The sequence below is a fragment of the Lynx rufus genome, unplaced genomic scaffold, assembly GCF_022079265.1.
Source record: "Lynx rufus isolate CCGP_SWC_20201006 ecotype Redwood Valley unplaced genomic scaffold, mLynRuf1.p SCAF_2, whole genome shotgun sequence".
Lineage (NCBI taxonomy): Eukaryota > Metazoa > Chordata > Mammalia > Carnivora > Felidae > Lynx > Lynx rufus.
The window spans coordinates 200,755,806-200,772,926 of NW_025814834.1; the positions used below are offsets into that span (position 1 = coordinate 200,755,806).

The 17,121-nt window shown below is 38.8% G+C and overlaps 1 protein-coding gene and 1 pseudogene across 9 annotated transcripts in view; one reads left to right on the top strand and one right to left on the bottom strand.

Moving 5' to 3' along the window:
* EPB41 (erythrocyte membrane protein band 4.1) overlaps positions 1-17,121 on the bottom strand; it is a 199,173-nt gene that overhangs the window by 95,371 nt on the left and 86,681 nt on the right. For all 9 annotated transcript variants that reach the window (XM_047085149.1, XM_047085148.1, XM_047085141.1 and 6 more), the window contains 2 exons: positions 11,881-12,093; positions 9,468-9,572 (listed from right to left, as the gene is read on the bottom strand). In XM_047085149.1, the coding sequence (XP_046941105.1) occupies positions 9,468-9,572; positions 11,881-11,934 (159 nt within the window). In that variant the 5' untranslated portion in view covers positions 11,935-12,093. The remainder of the gene's footprint in view (positions 1-9,467; positions 9,573-11,880; positions 12,094-17,121) is intronic.
* On the top strand, positions 2,726-3,476 carry LOC124515809 (zinc finger protein 575-like; annotated as a pseudogene).

The window sequence follows — 17,121 nt, forward strand, 5'->3', positions numbered from 1 at the left end:
GTTTTATAGCTCTGCCTGGCACAACACAAATGTTGTCTACTTGATAAATGTTTGATGAATAAACGAATGAAAAATGCTCCCAAAATAAGCCAGGATAGAGGTAATAAGGTTTCAACTAAGGCAATGGGATTTAATGAAGTAAAATGAATAGGAACTTTTCATATCTTTTGCAGCAATTATAACCTTAGGTCATAAAGTTTTAAGAAAGAACATGCCCTGAGTTGGTCATGATCTACCCTTATCTGGAGGTCCTAAAACCCCACACATACATGTAAGTGATCTATACAAATCCTTGTCTCTTGAGGTAAAAGATTTATCTATACACTCCACAATCTGTCTTCCTTAATCTGAGGAATAACGATTGTTTATGCTACTGTTAGTATGTTTACTTCAAATCACTGCTCCAATAAGTTTATAGAAACTCTCTAACATAGTAATTCTAAATCTGACTCTTCACATGTTAAAAAAGCCACATTTAAATCCACTAGAGATGTCAAATCAAATCTTCCTAGCAAAAGCCAAGATCCTGAATACAGCCTCCCTACTCTACAAGTATGTTTACAAAATTCATTTTAGTCTTTCTTATTTACTAGACAATAAAGATAATCATTACTGGTACTTGCCTTCAAAGATAGCCAATAATCAATGGAAAACAATCCATCCTTTCAAATGACTATAAATGAAATGCCTCACACTATTGATTTAATATTCACTCCAATGGTGTTTACTATTTGCCTTTGCAAGGTGAAAGAAAGACCCTCTTGGCTGTAACTGATTATTCAGAGTTGAAAATCTGACTCCTAAAGTAAGAAAATTCATCCACACAGAAAATGGAAGAAAGGAGAAAGACCATATACTATTGAAATGAATGAACTCCTCATTTAAAATTCTCATTATTGGGGCCCCTGGGTGGCTCAGTCGGTTGAGCATCCGACTTCGGCTCAGGTCATGACCTCGCAATCTGTGAGTTCGAGCCCCGCGTCGGGCTCTGTGCTGACAGCTCAGAGCCTGGAGCCTGCTTCGGATTTCGTGTCTCCCTCTCTCTCTGCCCCTCCCCCACTCATGCTCTCTCTCTCTCTCTCTCTCTCTCTCTCTCTCTCTGTCAAAAATAAATAAACATTAAAAAAATGTTTTTTAATTAAAAATAAATAAATAAAATTCTCATTATTTACCAAAAGAGCTCACAATTTTTGCTTAGAGAAGGAATTTGGAGTAGGGGGTAGGAATTAATGTGGATGATATTTCTCCAAGGGAAAAAAAAAATCCTTGATTCATTCATAAACAACTAAGCAGGAATAAAATGTAGGAAACAACTGCTTAACTCCTGTAATTTTGATTCATAGTGGTAATAAATCTCTCATAGGGCTATAGAAGTTTGCTTCTGACTGCTTTTCCTCTTCTCTAGCCAGACTCAATCTGGCAATAGGTCTGTTATTTTGCAGTTAGTAGAGAAAGAGAGCAAGCAAGCTATTCCACATGAGGAAAAGTCAATTCAATTAACTTTCCTCCCTGCTAAAGGTATCCAACTGTCTACAAACAAAACACAAAGATCCAGAAGCTCTTTAGGAGAGAAGTTAATATACAACAGACAAATCTTTACACACAAAAAAGAAGACAACAGACTGGGAATGGAAAGAGGATATTCATCTCCGTTTGTATTACGGTTCACATTTCTTCCCACAATTCGAGAACCGTTAAAAAGAAAACCATGGGCCCAAAATGGAGTCACTTAGGTTAAGGCCCCAAGTCAGTAAACCAAGACTTAATACTGCAGAAATGTTAACTAGTCAATATGGGAATTTCCTGGTCAGCACTAGGAAATTTACGAACAGACCCTTTCTGTTTCCCTTAGGAGGATGACTTTGCCTAAAACAGTAGATTCTTTGCTAATAATTTCCTTTTTTCCATTCCCTCTCTACCTTAAAAAACCTTTCCTTTCATGTAGCCCTTTAGGGCTCCCCTCCACTCCTAGGTGGGATACTGCTCTATTCATGAAGTGATTATTAAAGCCAATTATTAGATCTTTAAAATTTACTCGGTTGAATTTTTATAATTTAACAGGAACTAATTCTGTAGATGGGAAACAAGCAGAGAAACAAAGACAAAATGTAAAAATCAAAGACAGAGGAATAAAAAGTTCTTGAAGAAGAAAATCATTTAGGACGGAGCAGGAGGCAAGGAATTTCAGGAGTAAACAGGCTGTACAGCTGGGAGGAAACCATTCTGCCTTCATAAGCTTCAGTTTTCTCATCTCTAAAAGGAGGGGACTGAACCCCAGGAGCTTACACAGCTCTGGTATCCTTTGTGTTTTCAGAATGACAGAAACTGTGGATAAATGACTAACAAACATTAATGGTTTTACAGATGTAATCATTTCATGAATCTCTATATATTTCTAAAGAGAGTATCTGGAAATCTGGCTTACTGACAGTAGATACACATAGGTAATGGTAACTAAAATGAAACTGAATAGCGTGCCAGGCAGTGCAGCTCCACCGTGTCCGAGGGCAGCTCAGCACCTGCAGCAGCCACTACCAGAGGGGGCCTTCTGCAGGTCTCCCCTGTCCCCTCCACGCCGGGGATGAAATTCCACAACAAGAAGGAAGCAGTTACGTAGCATCAGTGGACAAAAACTAAACCAAGATCCAGGCCCTATAGCTCTGTCCCCATCAGCCTGATAATCACCAGTGTCGCCTACCACCCTCTGGGTTCCTGGGCCAACAAGATGCTGGAATGAGACGCAAAGATGAGGAGTCAGCCCGGGGACCCTGATTCCCTTCCCACTGGCAAGGAACCAGGAACCAAGGGAGGAGCTCCCCACCAGGGCTCACCACAGAAGTCCAGCCAGTTGGTTCCAGGGCCTGCCACTTCCACAGGGGCACCTTCCAGGCCCCTCTGGCAGCCCCACCCCAGCACCCACACTGCTGCTGCGACTACGACAAGGCTTTCTCTTACCAGTCCAAGCTGGCCCCATACCGGCTGGCACACAGCACAGCCCACCCCCATCCATGCCCCAATTGCCCCAAGGCCCTCTCTTACCTTCAACCTGGCAGCCCACCACCTCACGCACAGCGAGTACCTGCCCATACCCGTGCCTACACTGCCCAAAGGCCTTTGGCCATAGCTCCAAGCTGGCAGCCCACTTCTGGGCACATATGTCAGCCCCCACCAGTGCCCTCACGGCCCCAGGTCCTTCTGCTACCCCTCCAAACTTGCACCTCACCGCCACACACACCATGCCACCGATGGCCAACCCTATCCTCGTTGGCAGTGCCCTATGGACTTTTTCATTCCCCTCCAAACTGGCCACTCAAAGCTTGTGTCACATACCCCCCCACCTCGTCCCCCCACGGCACTAGGCAGCAAGCCCATGGCCCAGGCATCACTACTCCAGCTGTGAGCAGGCCTTTGGCCAAAGACGCTTCCTGCTCTGTCTCCAAAGCAGCCAACACCAGACTGAGAGCCAGGTGGAGTGAGAGTGAGCTCTTTCCCCTTGGCTCACGGTACCCTCTGCCATCAACCTGGGTCAATAAAGAGGTGGTATTTCTAAGCTGGTCTGTATGGACTTTTCTCTTCCAGATAGCTGGCAAGGAGACTGGCTCCACACTGGGCTCAAACTTACAAGGCGGAGGAACCCTTTCCTCACCTGTTTTGGGCAGGGGAAGGTGTGAGCCAAAACCATGGACTTGGAGCTGTGGTTCGAAAGCCCTGGATTTGGTTTTTCCCTTCTATTCAGATTGCAAAAGTAAAAAATCTCCTAGCATCGTGGGTTGGTGAGAGTGTGGGGAAACAGGGTCTCTCCCTATTGTTGTAAATTAAATCGGTACCTCCATTTTGGCCGTTTGACTGTATCTGTAAAAAAATTTTAAATGCAAAAATAAAATGAAATCAAATAATATGGCTAGATATAGCAATTAAGTAGAGTATGCTGTTCTCCAGGTAGATTATTTAACCCAAGAAAGATCAGGTAGATTACTGAGCTTGAACAATGCTCCAGAATACACCTCTAGATTATGACATACAAATCTAATTTTTTAAAGCAAAAACATTGTTTAGTTGGTAATTTTATTTTAAAATAATACTATCAAAATAATAATGATAATACCTTTTTATTGACTGCTTTCTACATGCCATGTACCATTCCACATGTTTTTATGTAAATTATTTCATTATCATTCCCATTTTACCAATGAGAAAAAAAGAAGTAACTTACCTATCTCACAAGTATTAAGTGACAAATCTGTTCTCTAAAATTTAATAATACATCTCACTCTTAAACATTTATGGAATGCATACCACAAGGTAGATAGAGAGAGAGGGGGAGGGAAGGAGGGAAGATGGAGAGAGGAAGAAAGGGAAGAAAGGGAAGGAAAGGGAAGGAAAGGAAAGGAGAGGAGAGGGGAGGGGAGGTGGAAGGGGAAGGGAAAGGGGAAGGGGAAGGAAGGGGAAGGGGAAGGGAAGGAGGGAGAGAGGAGGAAAGGAAAGGAAAGGAAAGGAAAGGAAAGGAAAGGAAAGGAAAGACAAGAAAATAAGATTCCACTAGCTTAATTCTACAAAGGGAAAGTCATACAGAAGATCAAGAATCAGAATGGCTTTGGCCTTCTTAATAGCAACACTGGAAGCTAGAAGACAATGGAGCAATGCCTTCAAAATTATGATGGTTCAAGTATAAAATTATATACCCAAGCAAACTAACAACGAAATGTGAAGGTAAAGTAGACCTTTTTCAGACATATAATGTCTCAACAAGATTATGTCTCATGTGCTCCTTCTTTCTCAGAAGAAGCACTCTATCAAAACACAAGAAAAAGCTGAGACAAAGGAAATAGGAGAAACATCACAGGAGAAAGGCAAATCAAATCCCCAGGATGGGGGCACCTGTGTGGCTTAGTCAGTTGAGCATCCGACCCTTGATTTCAGCTCAGGTCATGATCCCAGGGTCGTGGGATGGAGTCCCATGTTGGGCTCCATGCTGAGTGTGGAGCCTGCCTGGGATTTTTGCTCTCTCTCCTCTCCCCCACTCACACTCTCTCTCTCTCTCTCTCTCTCAAAATAAAAATAAATTTCAGGGGCGCCTGGGTGGCGCAGTCGGTTAAGCGTCCGACTTCAGCCAGGTCACGATCTCGCGGTCCGTGAGTTCCAGCCCCGCGCCAGGCTCTGGGCTGATGGCTCGGAGCCTGGAGCCTGTTTCCGATTCTGTGTCTCCCTCTCTCTCTGCCCCTCCCCCGTTCATGCTCTGTCTCTCTCTGTCCCAAAAATAAATAAACGTGGAAAAAAAAATTTCAAAAAACATCCCCAGGATGATGGTGATGGTAAATACCAGGGACAACTATGTATTAAGACAGACAGAGCAACTCATCCACACTAAAGAAGTGTGACTCAAGAGATAGTATATTGAAGAAGGATGGTCATTACCAAGGTGGATTTTGCTACTGTACTGGCCCTTTCACCTGACAGTGCTAAGGTAAGTCTTCCCAAAATTAATTTTTGTACAAGATTTGCTTGGCAAGTTCCTGCTTTCCCTTCTATGCCCTACTTCCTGGATCAGCCTAAAGACTCGCATTTTAACCCAAAAAAACCCTGTGCTTTGACCCATTTCTGAGAGCTCAAGTTTGACCACAATGAATTTAGAAGCAGAAAATATAGAAAAGTTCATTGCCTCTGACCACGTTCCTGTTGGATATCCTGTAAGAACCTGGACCCTGCTATAGACCTGTCAAATGCTCTGAATATGATAAGCCCTATGTTTCCCAGGATTCACTTACCCACTGACTTCCCCCTAAGCGGCTCTTATAAACTATCAGGGAAGTTGAAACTAGATTATGATTCTGAGACAAAAGCCTTTCTCTTCTAGAAATATTTTATCCAAAAGGGATAACAATGCCCTTTTTTTACACAGCCAGGTTTATACTTTGCTATTCAGCTTTTATATTAGCCACTTTTTAAAAAAATGTTTATTTATGAGAGAACGAGAGCATGGGAGGGGCAGAGAGAGGAGAGAGAGAATCCCAAGCAGGCTCTGCATTACTAGTGCAGAGCCTGACACGGGGCTTGATCCTATGAATCATGAGATCATGGCCTGAGCCGAAATCAAGAGTCAGATGCTCAACTGACAGAGCCACCCAGGTACCCCTATATTAGCCATTTTTAAAATCACTTTACACACACACAAACACACACACACACACACACACACACAAATATAAATAATATAAATAAAGCAATTTAATATTTGCTTATTAAGATTTTGAAAAGTATAAGGAAAATAAAACTTGCTGACAGGACAAATATGGATGGGACCAACAATGGTGAAAAGTTTTCACTGCAACTGAAAGTTTTTGTACCAATGTGGGCCCTAAAAACTCAACTACAAGTGGAAAAGAATTTCCTCTGCTGAATGTCTTTAGATAAGCTAGCTTCTCAAAATTTAATTATGCATGGTTCATAGAAAAAATATTTTCAGTTATATTAAACAAGTAAGTACTCAGTGACTTTATTTACATGCCAAATTCAAGCATTCTCAATTATTCTCAGATGAATCTTGGGTTTTTTTCTTTTTGTACCCACAATGTAAAAATATTGAACTTTACCTCACTGAGCTTGTATAACATAAAATACTTTTCTGAGTATTTTCCTTGATTCATGGAAGAATTTTCTAGCCCACAGCTGCTGAATGTTTTTCACTGTAGTTTTGGGGTATTGTTTTTTTAATTACCTTCAATCTTCCCATATCAATCGAACTTAGAGGTTTCAGTACAAGTTGGTTTGAGCCTTTAAGGGCAAAGATTAAGTCCTTAAAGAATAATATTAACCTAGTGCTGGCAGACATAGTTCTTCTGTTTGAATAAACAGTCACTCACATAGAAAGACAAACTGTTGCAAACTACTAATTAACTACTAGTACATTCAACAAATAGATTTTATTTAGGCAAAGGGCAATTCCATGTCTTCTAGTCTGCATTATCTAGCTCAAAATAATCGAACTATAGAGTCTGCAGCTGTTAAAGGCTGCTGCCCCTCAACTTTTCTTTTTTTCTTATAGAATTTAATGTTTATTTATTTTTGAGAGAGAGAGAGAGAGAGAGAGAGAGAGAGAGACAGAACGTGAGTGGGGGAGAAGAAGAGAGAGGGAGGCACAGAATCTGAAGCAGGCTCCAGGCTCTGAGCTGTCAGCACAGAGCCTGACACAGGGCTTGAACCTGTGAACCACAAGATCATGACCTGAGCTAAAGTTGGACGCGTAACCAACCAAGCCACCCAGCCACACCTCAACTTTTCTTAATAAATATAAATTATCTTGGAGAAAGAATCAACTAAAATGTTTTTTTCTTGGTTTTGTTTTGTTGTTTGTTTTTATAGTTTTAGAGAAAGAATGAACGAGCAGGGCAGAGGGAGAAAGAGAGAATCCTAAGCAGGTTCCACACTCAGCACAGAGCCTGAGGCAGGGCTCAATCCCATGAAACTGGGATCATGACCCGAGCTGAAACCAAGAGTTGGATGCTCAACCAACTGAATCACTCAGGCGCCCTTGAAATGGCTTTAAATATATTGTATACAGGGGCACCTGGGTGGCACAGTTGGTTAAGCATCCAACTTCGGCTCAGGTCATGATCTCACAGTTCGTGAGTTCAAGCCCCGCATTGGGCTCTGTGCTCATAGCTCAGAGCCTGGAGCCTGCTTCAGATTCTGTGTCTCCCTCTCTCTCTGCCCCATCCCCACTCATGCTCTGTCTCTGTCTTAAAAATAAATAAAACATTAAAAAAAAATTTTTTTTAACATATTGTATACAAAACTCTCTCACCATGGCCTGGCTGCTGTGTAGCTCACCAGATTCACCTATTACTCTATTCCTCACTCCCTATGTTTAGCCAGGCTCCTACTTTCTCAAATGCCACTCTCTCAATTCTAGGCCTTTATACAAGCCATTCTCTCCCCACTTCACTTGCCCGCTTCATCCTTTAGTTCTCAGCTCAGGCATCACTTCCCCAGAGAAGACTTCCCTGGCCATACCCTTTCATGACATCTTGTTTTTCCTTTTGTGTAACACTCATCCACTAAACCACAAGCACCAGAGGGAAGAGACCATGTCTATCTTATTCACAGCCATATCCACATCATCTTGTAAAGCACCTGCAAAGACTTATTAAACTGTACTAAAGTTTTCATCACTAAATTTAAGCTAAATATTTGTAATTTTCAGTAAATTGGGCTAGGAAATAATTCAAGTTTTCTGAAGTAAATACCTGTCTTTTAACCTTTCCTCCCCTCTCTGTGTTCTCACACTTTCTTTTACTTCTTCCAAAAGTTAACTACTGGTTTCATTTGGTCTGGAAGAAAATGTCAGATTCGTTGTAGGACTATTTTGATAATATTGGGACTTTATTCTCTTTTATAAAATTACTCTCAAATTATAAATATATGTCATAATTATCCTATAATTATAATATTGGTAGATCATCCATTCAGTAAGTATTTATTACGAACCTATTAAATACATACTAACTGCATAATATATGAAGTTATTGGTATCTACTTACTAATCAGGACATCATAGCCCTGTACCTCCCCTGTTTTTTAAAAATATAGTACAGGGGCACCTGGGTGGTTCAGTTGGTTAAGCATCTGACTTTGGCTTATGTCACGATCTTGTGGTTTGTCATTTGGAGCCCCAAGTCGGGCTCTGCGCCGACAGCTCAGAGCCTGGAGCCTGCTTCAGAATCTGTCTCCCTCTCTCTGCCCCTCCCCTGTTCGTGCTCTGTCTCTCTCTCAAAAATAAATAAACATTAATAAAAATTAAAAATATAGAATAGTAGATCCTTTCTCTCAATGATGAAAGAACACACCAGCAATGATCTTTTTTTTTTAATTTTTTTTTTAAGTTTGTTCAGTTCTTTTTTTTTTTTTAATTTTTTTTTCAACGTTTATTTATTTTTGGGACAGAGAGAGACAGAGCATGAATGGGGGAGGGGCAGAGAGAGAGGGAGACACAGAACCGGAAACAGGCTCCAGGCTCTGAGCCATCAGCCCAGAACCCGACGCGGGGCTTGAACTCACGGACCGCGAGATCGTGACCTGGCTGAAGTCGGACGTTCAACCGACTGCGCCACCCAGGCGCCCCTGTTCATTTCTTTTTGAGAGAGAGCAAGCAGGGTAGGGGCAGAGAGAGAGGGGGGAGAGAGAGAATCCCAAGCAGGTTCCACGCTGTCAGCACAGAGCCCAATGTGGGGCTCAAACCCATGAACCACAAGATCATGACCTGAGCTGAAATCAAGAGTTGGACGCTTAACCGACTGAGCCACCCAGGTGCCCCAGCAATGATCTTTTCTTTAAGATGTTTGTTCTAGAGGGAAAATCTGAGAAATAAGAAGAGGCAAATAAGTGTACTGTGTCTTGGAGAGGCAGGCATAAATACATCTTTAACAACAATATAAGATTAAAACAAATTTTTTGACAAGCAGTCTCCTCACCTTAGAGGTTGCATTATCCCAAACGGCTAGTCCGAAGTAGTCCTCTTCCAAAAGATTGAGGTGCTCACACACTCGTTTAAGCAAATCCTGTCCCTTAGCATGTTTCTGCAAAGACATATATATTATGAGGTTTCCTCTTATTCTTGTATTTATCACCAAATAAAATAAAATGTCACTTTACCGTTTCCTCTTTTACCCTTGGTTACCACTACTTTCAGATGGTTATAAAGCGTAAGTAGAACAATGGTGGGTTATAAAAATCTTGTTTCTTAATTTGTCAGCTTAAATATGCAACACACTTAGTGGCCTGGAACTAGTGCTAGAATTCAAAGCAATATTTTACCTTCCTTTCATCAACCATTCCCTACCTCCAACCCAAACATCACATTCTTTATTTTTGGTGTAGTATTTCCTGAAGCTTGCTATGGTCTGCTGTCATCACGACCACCTAAATTCACTGAATCTGCTGTCGACGTTGACAATTAATAATGGCTATGCTATGGAAATCATTAGGCTTTCTACCATTCTCAGACCAAATGTCCCAAGAGAATAGGTTGCTGAAAAACACACAAAGTCTAAAATTCTAGATACCCTACAGACATTACCTGTTGCAGTGGCTTTTTCAGGTGTGCTACAAATCATTTTCTTAATGTTTCTTTACGTAGGAAATCATACCACTGCCAAATTTGGGTACTAATACTCCTATTTAGCCTAACTTAGAGGCTAAGATGTACAGTCAAAAAGTCCTGGCTCCTCCATTTACAAGCTAAACAACCTGGATTAATTCTATTAATATTTCTGAACATTAGCTTTCTCATATGTAAAATGGTAAGAATATTTATACCTATAATGTCTATTTACTGGAATTGTTGAAAAAAATCAAACATGCTAACAATTGCTGAGAAATGTATTTTTAAAAATACTTCAAAAAAATTAGAATATTTTTTGACACACATATACATGTCCTTCTCTCAATGAGCAGAGTTGCTTTTAATGACTGTTAGTAATTTACATATTCATTCATTTTCAGACTTAACCCATCTATATTACATCATTTTCTTCATTTTTTTCCCTCTTATGTTTTCATTCCAAATGACAGAAATGATTAGGGAATTCTTCATGTATAGGCCCTACTCCTTTATTTATAATTCCAAAATCCAAAAGCTCTAAAAAGTAAAATTTTAGGCCTTTTTCTTCCCCAGGGGGAGGGTGTCCAAAGTTCATTTGAAGGCAAATTCTGTCCTGAACTGTTATGAGGCTATTTATGATCTTTATTTACCCATCTTAGAATGAATCTTGGTACTGCCACACACCCTAGTGGGTGTGTTATGAAATATGCAGCATAAGTAAATACTGTCTTTCTAAAGTCCAAAATACTCTGAATTCTGAAACACATCTGCCCCCAAATGTTTCAGATATAAAGGACCCATATCTGGACCTTAGTCTGAATGGGAAGAATGAGTGTGGAATAGCTTTCCCCATCTCTCAACTAGCTAATGATGAGAAGCAGAAAGAGCAGACCATAGGTCTCTAGTTACCAAGTGTAGTGACTATTTTCAAAGTACAGTAGTGTATTTTTCTAGATTTCTTTTTTAAAACCTGGAAAAGGAATGTTTATTAATAGAGTATAATATTTTAGACTATTAGAGCTTTGATATATTTGCATACAGATAATTCAATTCAGACATATTTATTACATACCTAAGATACAAGTATATGTGAATTATATGTCTTATCAATAAAGGCTATTATTAGTAATATTCATAACAACTGCTTTATATCAAGCGTATAACTGATAATTACTGCTCTAGTTAAAAAAAACAGTTACTAGATTTTTAAGGATTTTAATTTGTCTTGAAGGAGCAAAAGAGTAACCACATAATTGACATTTTCATTAAATCCCAACTCAATTACTTATTCTTTCAGAAAATAATAGAGTATTTTAAAAAATGGCATTACTTGATTTAAATTTCTTATATCCTATTTCATGGGGCTCAAGAAATACATTGAATAAACCAAAGCTTATTAAGGTTTAGATCTGGGACAGCAGAAATGAACACATAGCAATTTTTTGACAAATACAGTTATGGGGATAACTAGACCTAATATCAGAAATTGAGGTTACCTGGAAAATCTAATCATGCTAGGTCACTCTATAAATAACAAACCAATTGCTTTTAAAGAAAATTGTTTTGGATTCTAAAAGTAACACGTGCTTAATTCACAAGATTTGACAGATACAGAAAAAAACTGGAGAAGAAAATAAGACTCGCTCATAATCCTTCCACACCTCCACTTCCAGAAAATTACTATTAAAATTTCAGTCCATAAAAATAGTCACTGACACTACTTACTCAATCCTACAGGAAACAATCTGTAAGAGTTCTGACTACGGAAATTAAAATGCACTCACCTCCACAACACATTCGTAAACTGTGTCATCCAACAAAGAAACCTTGCAATGCATGTTTCTGTGTCTTCTGATTGATTTCTGGGAAGTTTTTAATTCTCTTTCTGCTTTTGATTCAGGACTTTCTTCTTTCACTTCTATTTTACAGCACTCTTCAAGTCCTCCTCCTTCTTTAGTTTCAAAATCTGGGTCTTCTCTGTGTTCTTCCTGGGCAGGCTACATATCCGTGACATCAAGTCAGTAATAAAAACATTTCACAAAATATGCTCTATACAGTTTTACCTATAATGATGCTACCAATAAATGCACTGAAGAAGAAAAAAATGTTAAGACAAATTTAAGTGATATTAAGATTAAATAATTATTTATCTATAAAAGATATTATAATCTCCTACAAGATCTACACACTATGCTATCTTCAAAACTTCTCAGGTAGAATCCTATCTTTCAAATCAATACATGAAGGTTTCTGATAAACTAGAGGACATCAATCTATTGCGCTCAGCATATGCATTCTTCCTGGCTATGCCATTATGTATTATTAAAGTTTATTAAAACCTTACCATCTCTGCCCCATGCTCCTCAATTTTATTTATTTTTTTTAATGTTTACTTTTGTTTATTTTGAGAGACAGCAAGAGCACCACCCAAGTGGGGGAGGGGCAGAGAGAGAATCCCAAGCAAGCTCTGCACTGTCTGCACTATCAGTGCAGAGCCTAACACGGGGCTCAGTCTCACCAACCATGAGATCATGACCTGAACCGAAATCAAGAGTCAGATACTTAACTGACTGCGCCACCCAGATGCCCTATAGGCTCCTCAATTTTACTTTATTTTTTTAAAAATTTTTTTAAGTTTTATTTATTTATTTTTGAGAGAGAGACAGAGAGAGTGAGTGGGGGAGGGCCAGAGAGAAAGGGAGAGAGACAGAATCCCAAGCAGGCTCTGCGCTGTCAGCACAGAGCCCGATGCAGGGCTCGAACTCACACATCGTGAGATCATGACCTGAGCCAAAACCAAGAGTTGGACTCTTAACCAACTGAGCCACCCAGGCACCCCAACTTTTTTTTTTTTAATTTTTTAACGTTTGTTTATTTTTGAAAGATAGAGATAGAGAATGAGTGGGGGAGGGGCAGAGAAAGAGGGAGACACAGAATCTGAAGCGGGCTCCAGGCTCTGAGTTGTTAGCATAGAGCCTGATGTGGGGTTCAACTCACGAACCACCGTGAGATCGTGACCTGAGCCGAATTTGGATGTTTAACCAACTAAGCCACCCAGTTGCCCCTAAGCTCCTCAATTTTCGCAAGGTAGCCTTATGAATTGCAAAATGAGATGTGATTTATCACATATTCTAAATCTTATGAATGGCTAACAGGGATTCCTGGGACCAATTTTAGAGCATGAAGCAACATTATAAACTAGGCTAACAACTGTAATACCAGTTAACTTCTTTCTACCACTTACCAATCATGCTAATTGTGAAGCAGACTCTAAGAAGCAAGGGACAAATTGAAAACCTAGGGTTATCATGAAGTCATCCCAAAGTTACACAGGTAAGTGAAATAACATTTTGGCACATACTTTCTTAATTCCAACATAATAAAACTGCTGAAAGGTTCTTAACTATTCTTAACTAAATCTCGCTGATTCTTTTCTTTCAGAAGAATCCATGATTGACATTTAGGAAAAAGTATTTAATTATTTGGCTTCTGCATTAGATATTGGAGGTGGTCTAAAAGGCTCTTTCCCATCCTTCATGACCCTTTTAAATGCGACCTCTTCAGAGAGGCCTTCAATTGGCAATCATATCTATCCTATCCCCCACTCTGCTATTCATGTCAGTACCCCGTATATTGCCTTTATAACATTTATTATAATAAATGTTTTATATTCACTCATTTTTTTGTCTCTTCCATTAGACTAGAAAGTCATCAAGAATAAGGATTACGTTTTATAACAACAACAACAACGCTACATACATAACAATTAAAATGGACCAGTTACGGGGTGCCTGGGTGGCTCAGTCGGTTGGGCGTCCGACTTCAGCTCAGGTCATGATCTCATGGTATGTGGGTTCGGGCCCCGCATCAGGCTCTATGCTGACAGCTCTAAGCCTGGAGCCTGCTTCGGATTCTGTGTCTCCCTCTCGCTCTGCCCCTCCCCTGCTCACACTCTGTCTCTCTCTCTCAAAAATAAATAATAAACATTAAAAAAAATTTTTTTTTAATGGACCAGTTACTATTCTAAAAGCTTTACTTATATGAACCTGCTTTATCCTCATAATAACCCTGTGGGGAGAGGACTATTTGACAGATAAGAAACAAAGGCCAGAACCATAGCAACATTTTTCTAGATGTCTCCTGAGGCAAAGGAAACAAAAGCAAAAATAAACTACTGGGACTATGGTAGGATCCCCTCCTTAAGGAAAGAAAAAAAACCTCAAGGCAACCTGGCTATAAGTGACAACATCCCTCACGACCTTGTAACATGAGACCACTTAATTAGACTGCATGCTTGTGTGTTACCATATATGGGAGACAAAGAAGTAAAAAAATATATAAAAAAGTGCCACATGGCATTCGGGGTACAAACCCAACTGAGCCATGCTGGTACGAATAAAGTTGCTTCCTGGAAAGAAAAACCTCAGTGTTACAACTCTCTGTGTGAGAATCCTGCTACAGGAATACATCAAAATAAAAACATTCTTCACAGCAAAGGAAACAACCAACAAAACTAAAAGATAACCTACTGAATGGGAGAAGATATTTGCAAATGATATATCCGATAAAAGGTTAGTATCCAAGATGTATTTTAAAACTTACATAATACAAAAAAACACATATAATCTAATTTAAAAATGAGCAGAAGACATGAACAGACATTTCTCCAAAGAATACATACAGATGGCCAACAGACACATGAAAAGATGCTCAATATCACTCATCATCAGGGAAATGCAAATCAAAACCACAATGAAATTTCACCCCACACCTATCAGAATGGCTAAAAACACAGGCGCCTGGCTGGCTCAGTCAGTGGAGCATGTGACTCTTAATCTTGGAGTCATGAGCTCCAGCCCCACATTGGTGTAGAGATTACTTACAAATAAAATCTTTAAAATCAAAAACACAAGAAGCAAGTGTTGACGAGGATGTGGAGAAAAAGGAACCCTCGTGCAGTGTTGGTAGAAAAGCAAATTGGTGCAGCCACTGTGGAAAACAGTATGGAGACTCCTCAAAAAGTTAAAAATAGAACTACACTACAATCCAGTAATTGCACTACTGGGTATTTACCCAAAGAGCACAAAGACACTAATTTGAAAAGATACATGTACCCCTATGTTTACTGCAGCATTATTTAAAATAGCCAAATTATGAAAGCAGCCCAAGTATCCATCAATAGATGAATAGATAATATTATTCAGCCATAAAAAAGAACGAAACCCTGCTATTTGCAACAATATGGATAGATCTAGAGAATACAATGCTATACAAAATAAGCCAGTCAGAGCAAAACAAATACCATATGATTTCACTCATACATAGAATTTAAGAAACAAAATAAACAAAGAGGAAAAAAAGAGAGAGACAAACCTAAAAACCAGACTCTTAACTATAGAGAACAAAGAGATGGTTGAGGGAGGAAAGGGGAAAATAATAGGTGAAGAGGATTAAGGGCACACTTATCTTGATGAGCACTAAGTAATATACAGAATTGCTAAATCACTATATTGTACACCTGGAACTAATATAACACTACATGTTAACTACACTGGAATTAAAATAAAATTTTAAAAAAGAAATTAAGTTTATGATATGAAAAAAATAAAAATGAAAATAACCTAACTGCAAGAAAAAAAAATTAGATGAAGGAGATCAAGAACACTTATCATAATGAGCACTGAGTAATGTACAGAATTGTCAATTCACTATATTGTACATCTAAAACTGATATAACACTGTACTTAACTATTAAAATTAAAGAAAGAAAGAAAGAAAGAAAGAAAGAAAGAAAGAAAGAAAGAAAGAAAGAAAGAAAAGAAAAAAAGAAAGAAAGAAAGAAAGAAAGAAAGAAAGAAAGAAAGAAAGAAAGAAAGAAAGACTGTAGCCCGAGAAGCTAAAGTAACTTGCTTAGGATCATTCAGTTAATAAGTGACCAGTCTGGCTCCAGATTTTATGATCTTAAACCTATGTCATATCATAGTTTTCATTTACCAATGATATCCAGCTTAAGGCCTGGCACATATAGTAGGTTTTCAATAAATATTTGGGGGGGTTTGTAGTACTTTTTTTTTAAGTTTATTTTTATTCATTTTGAGAGAAAAATAGAGAGCAAGTATGGGAGGGGCAGAGAGAGAAGAAGACAGAATCCCAAGCAGGGTCAGCTCTGTGAGCACAGAGCCTGATGCAGGACTCAAACTCACGAACCATGAGATCATGACCTGAGCTGAAATCAAGAGTTGGATGCTGAACAGACTGAGCTGCTCAGGCACCCCTAAATAAAAATTTGTTTAGTGAATAAATAAACATTAAAAACTTACATATGGCTTCCAAAAAACCCAAGGTATCCTAGACGAAGACTAGGTTTTTAAAAAACCTGGATAGAAAAGAACCACTCAAATGAAACTCTACCACATATATAGAAATATGGTTAAGCAAATAAACTTTTGCCCACAAGGTTCTGATCTAGAAGGTTTTGATTATAAATACTAGCTTCTAAAAAGCCCAAAATAGTTTTCTCCTTTAATCAATATCTCCTTGAAATTTATTAACAGTACTAATATATTTTCCTTTTCTTTATATATAAACACCTGCATACAATTTATCATAATTCTGATTTAATAAAGTTTCAATGAATGAGACTTTAGTTAAATCTAAAATTAACTTTGTCCGTCATCTGTTTTAACTTCAGTACAAATGCTATGATCTTTAGATAAAATAGACTAGCTTTCATTCAAATGCTAACTAAAACAAAATATGGATTTTTCCCCACATAAAAAGCAGAGGAGAAAAAAGCAGTTAAAAACCTCTTCAAAGTATAAGGCTTCCTGGAAGATAATGTAATTTAACTCCTTTGGTATTTCTAAAAGTAAATTAAATTAATAATATTAAGATATGTAGGGTTTCTTTGCCTTTTCTGTTCATATTTATTAACTGAGTAATAATAATAAACATTTAATGGGTGCCAGACAATGTCTTAAGAGCCTTCTATGTTTATCTCGTTTAATCCTCATAATAGCCAGAGG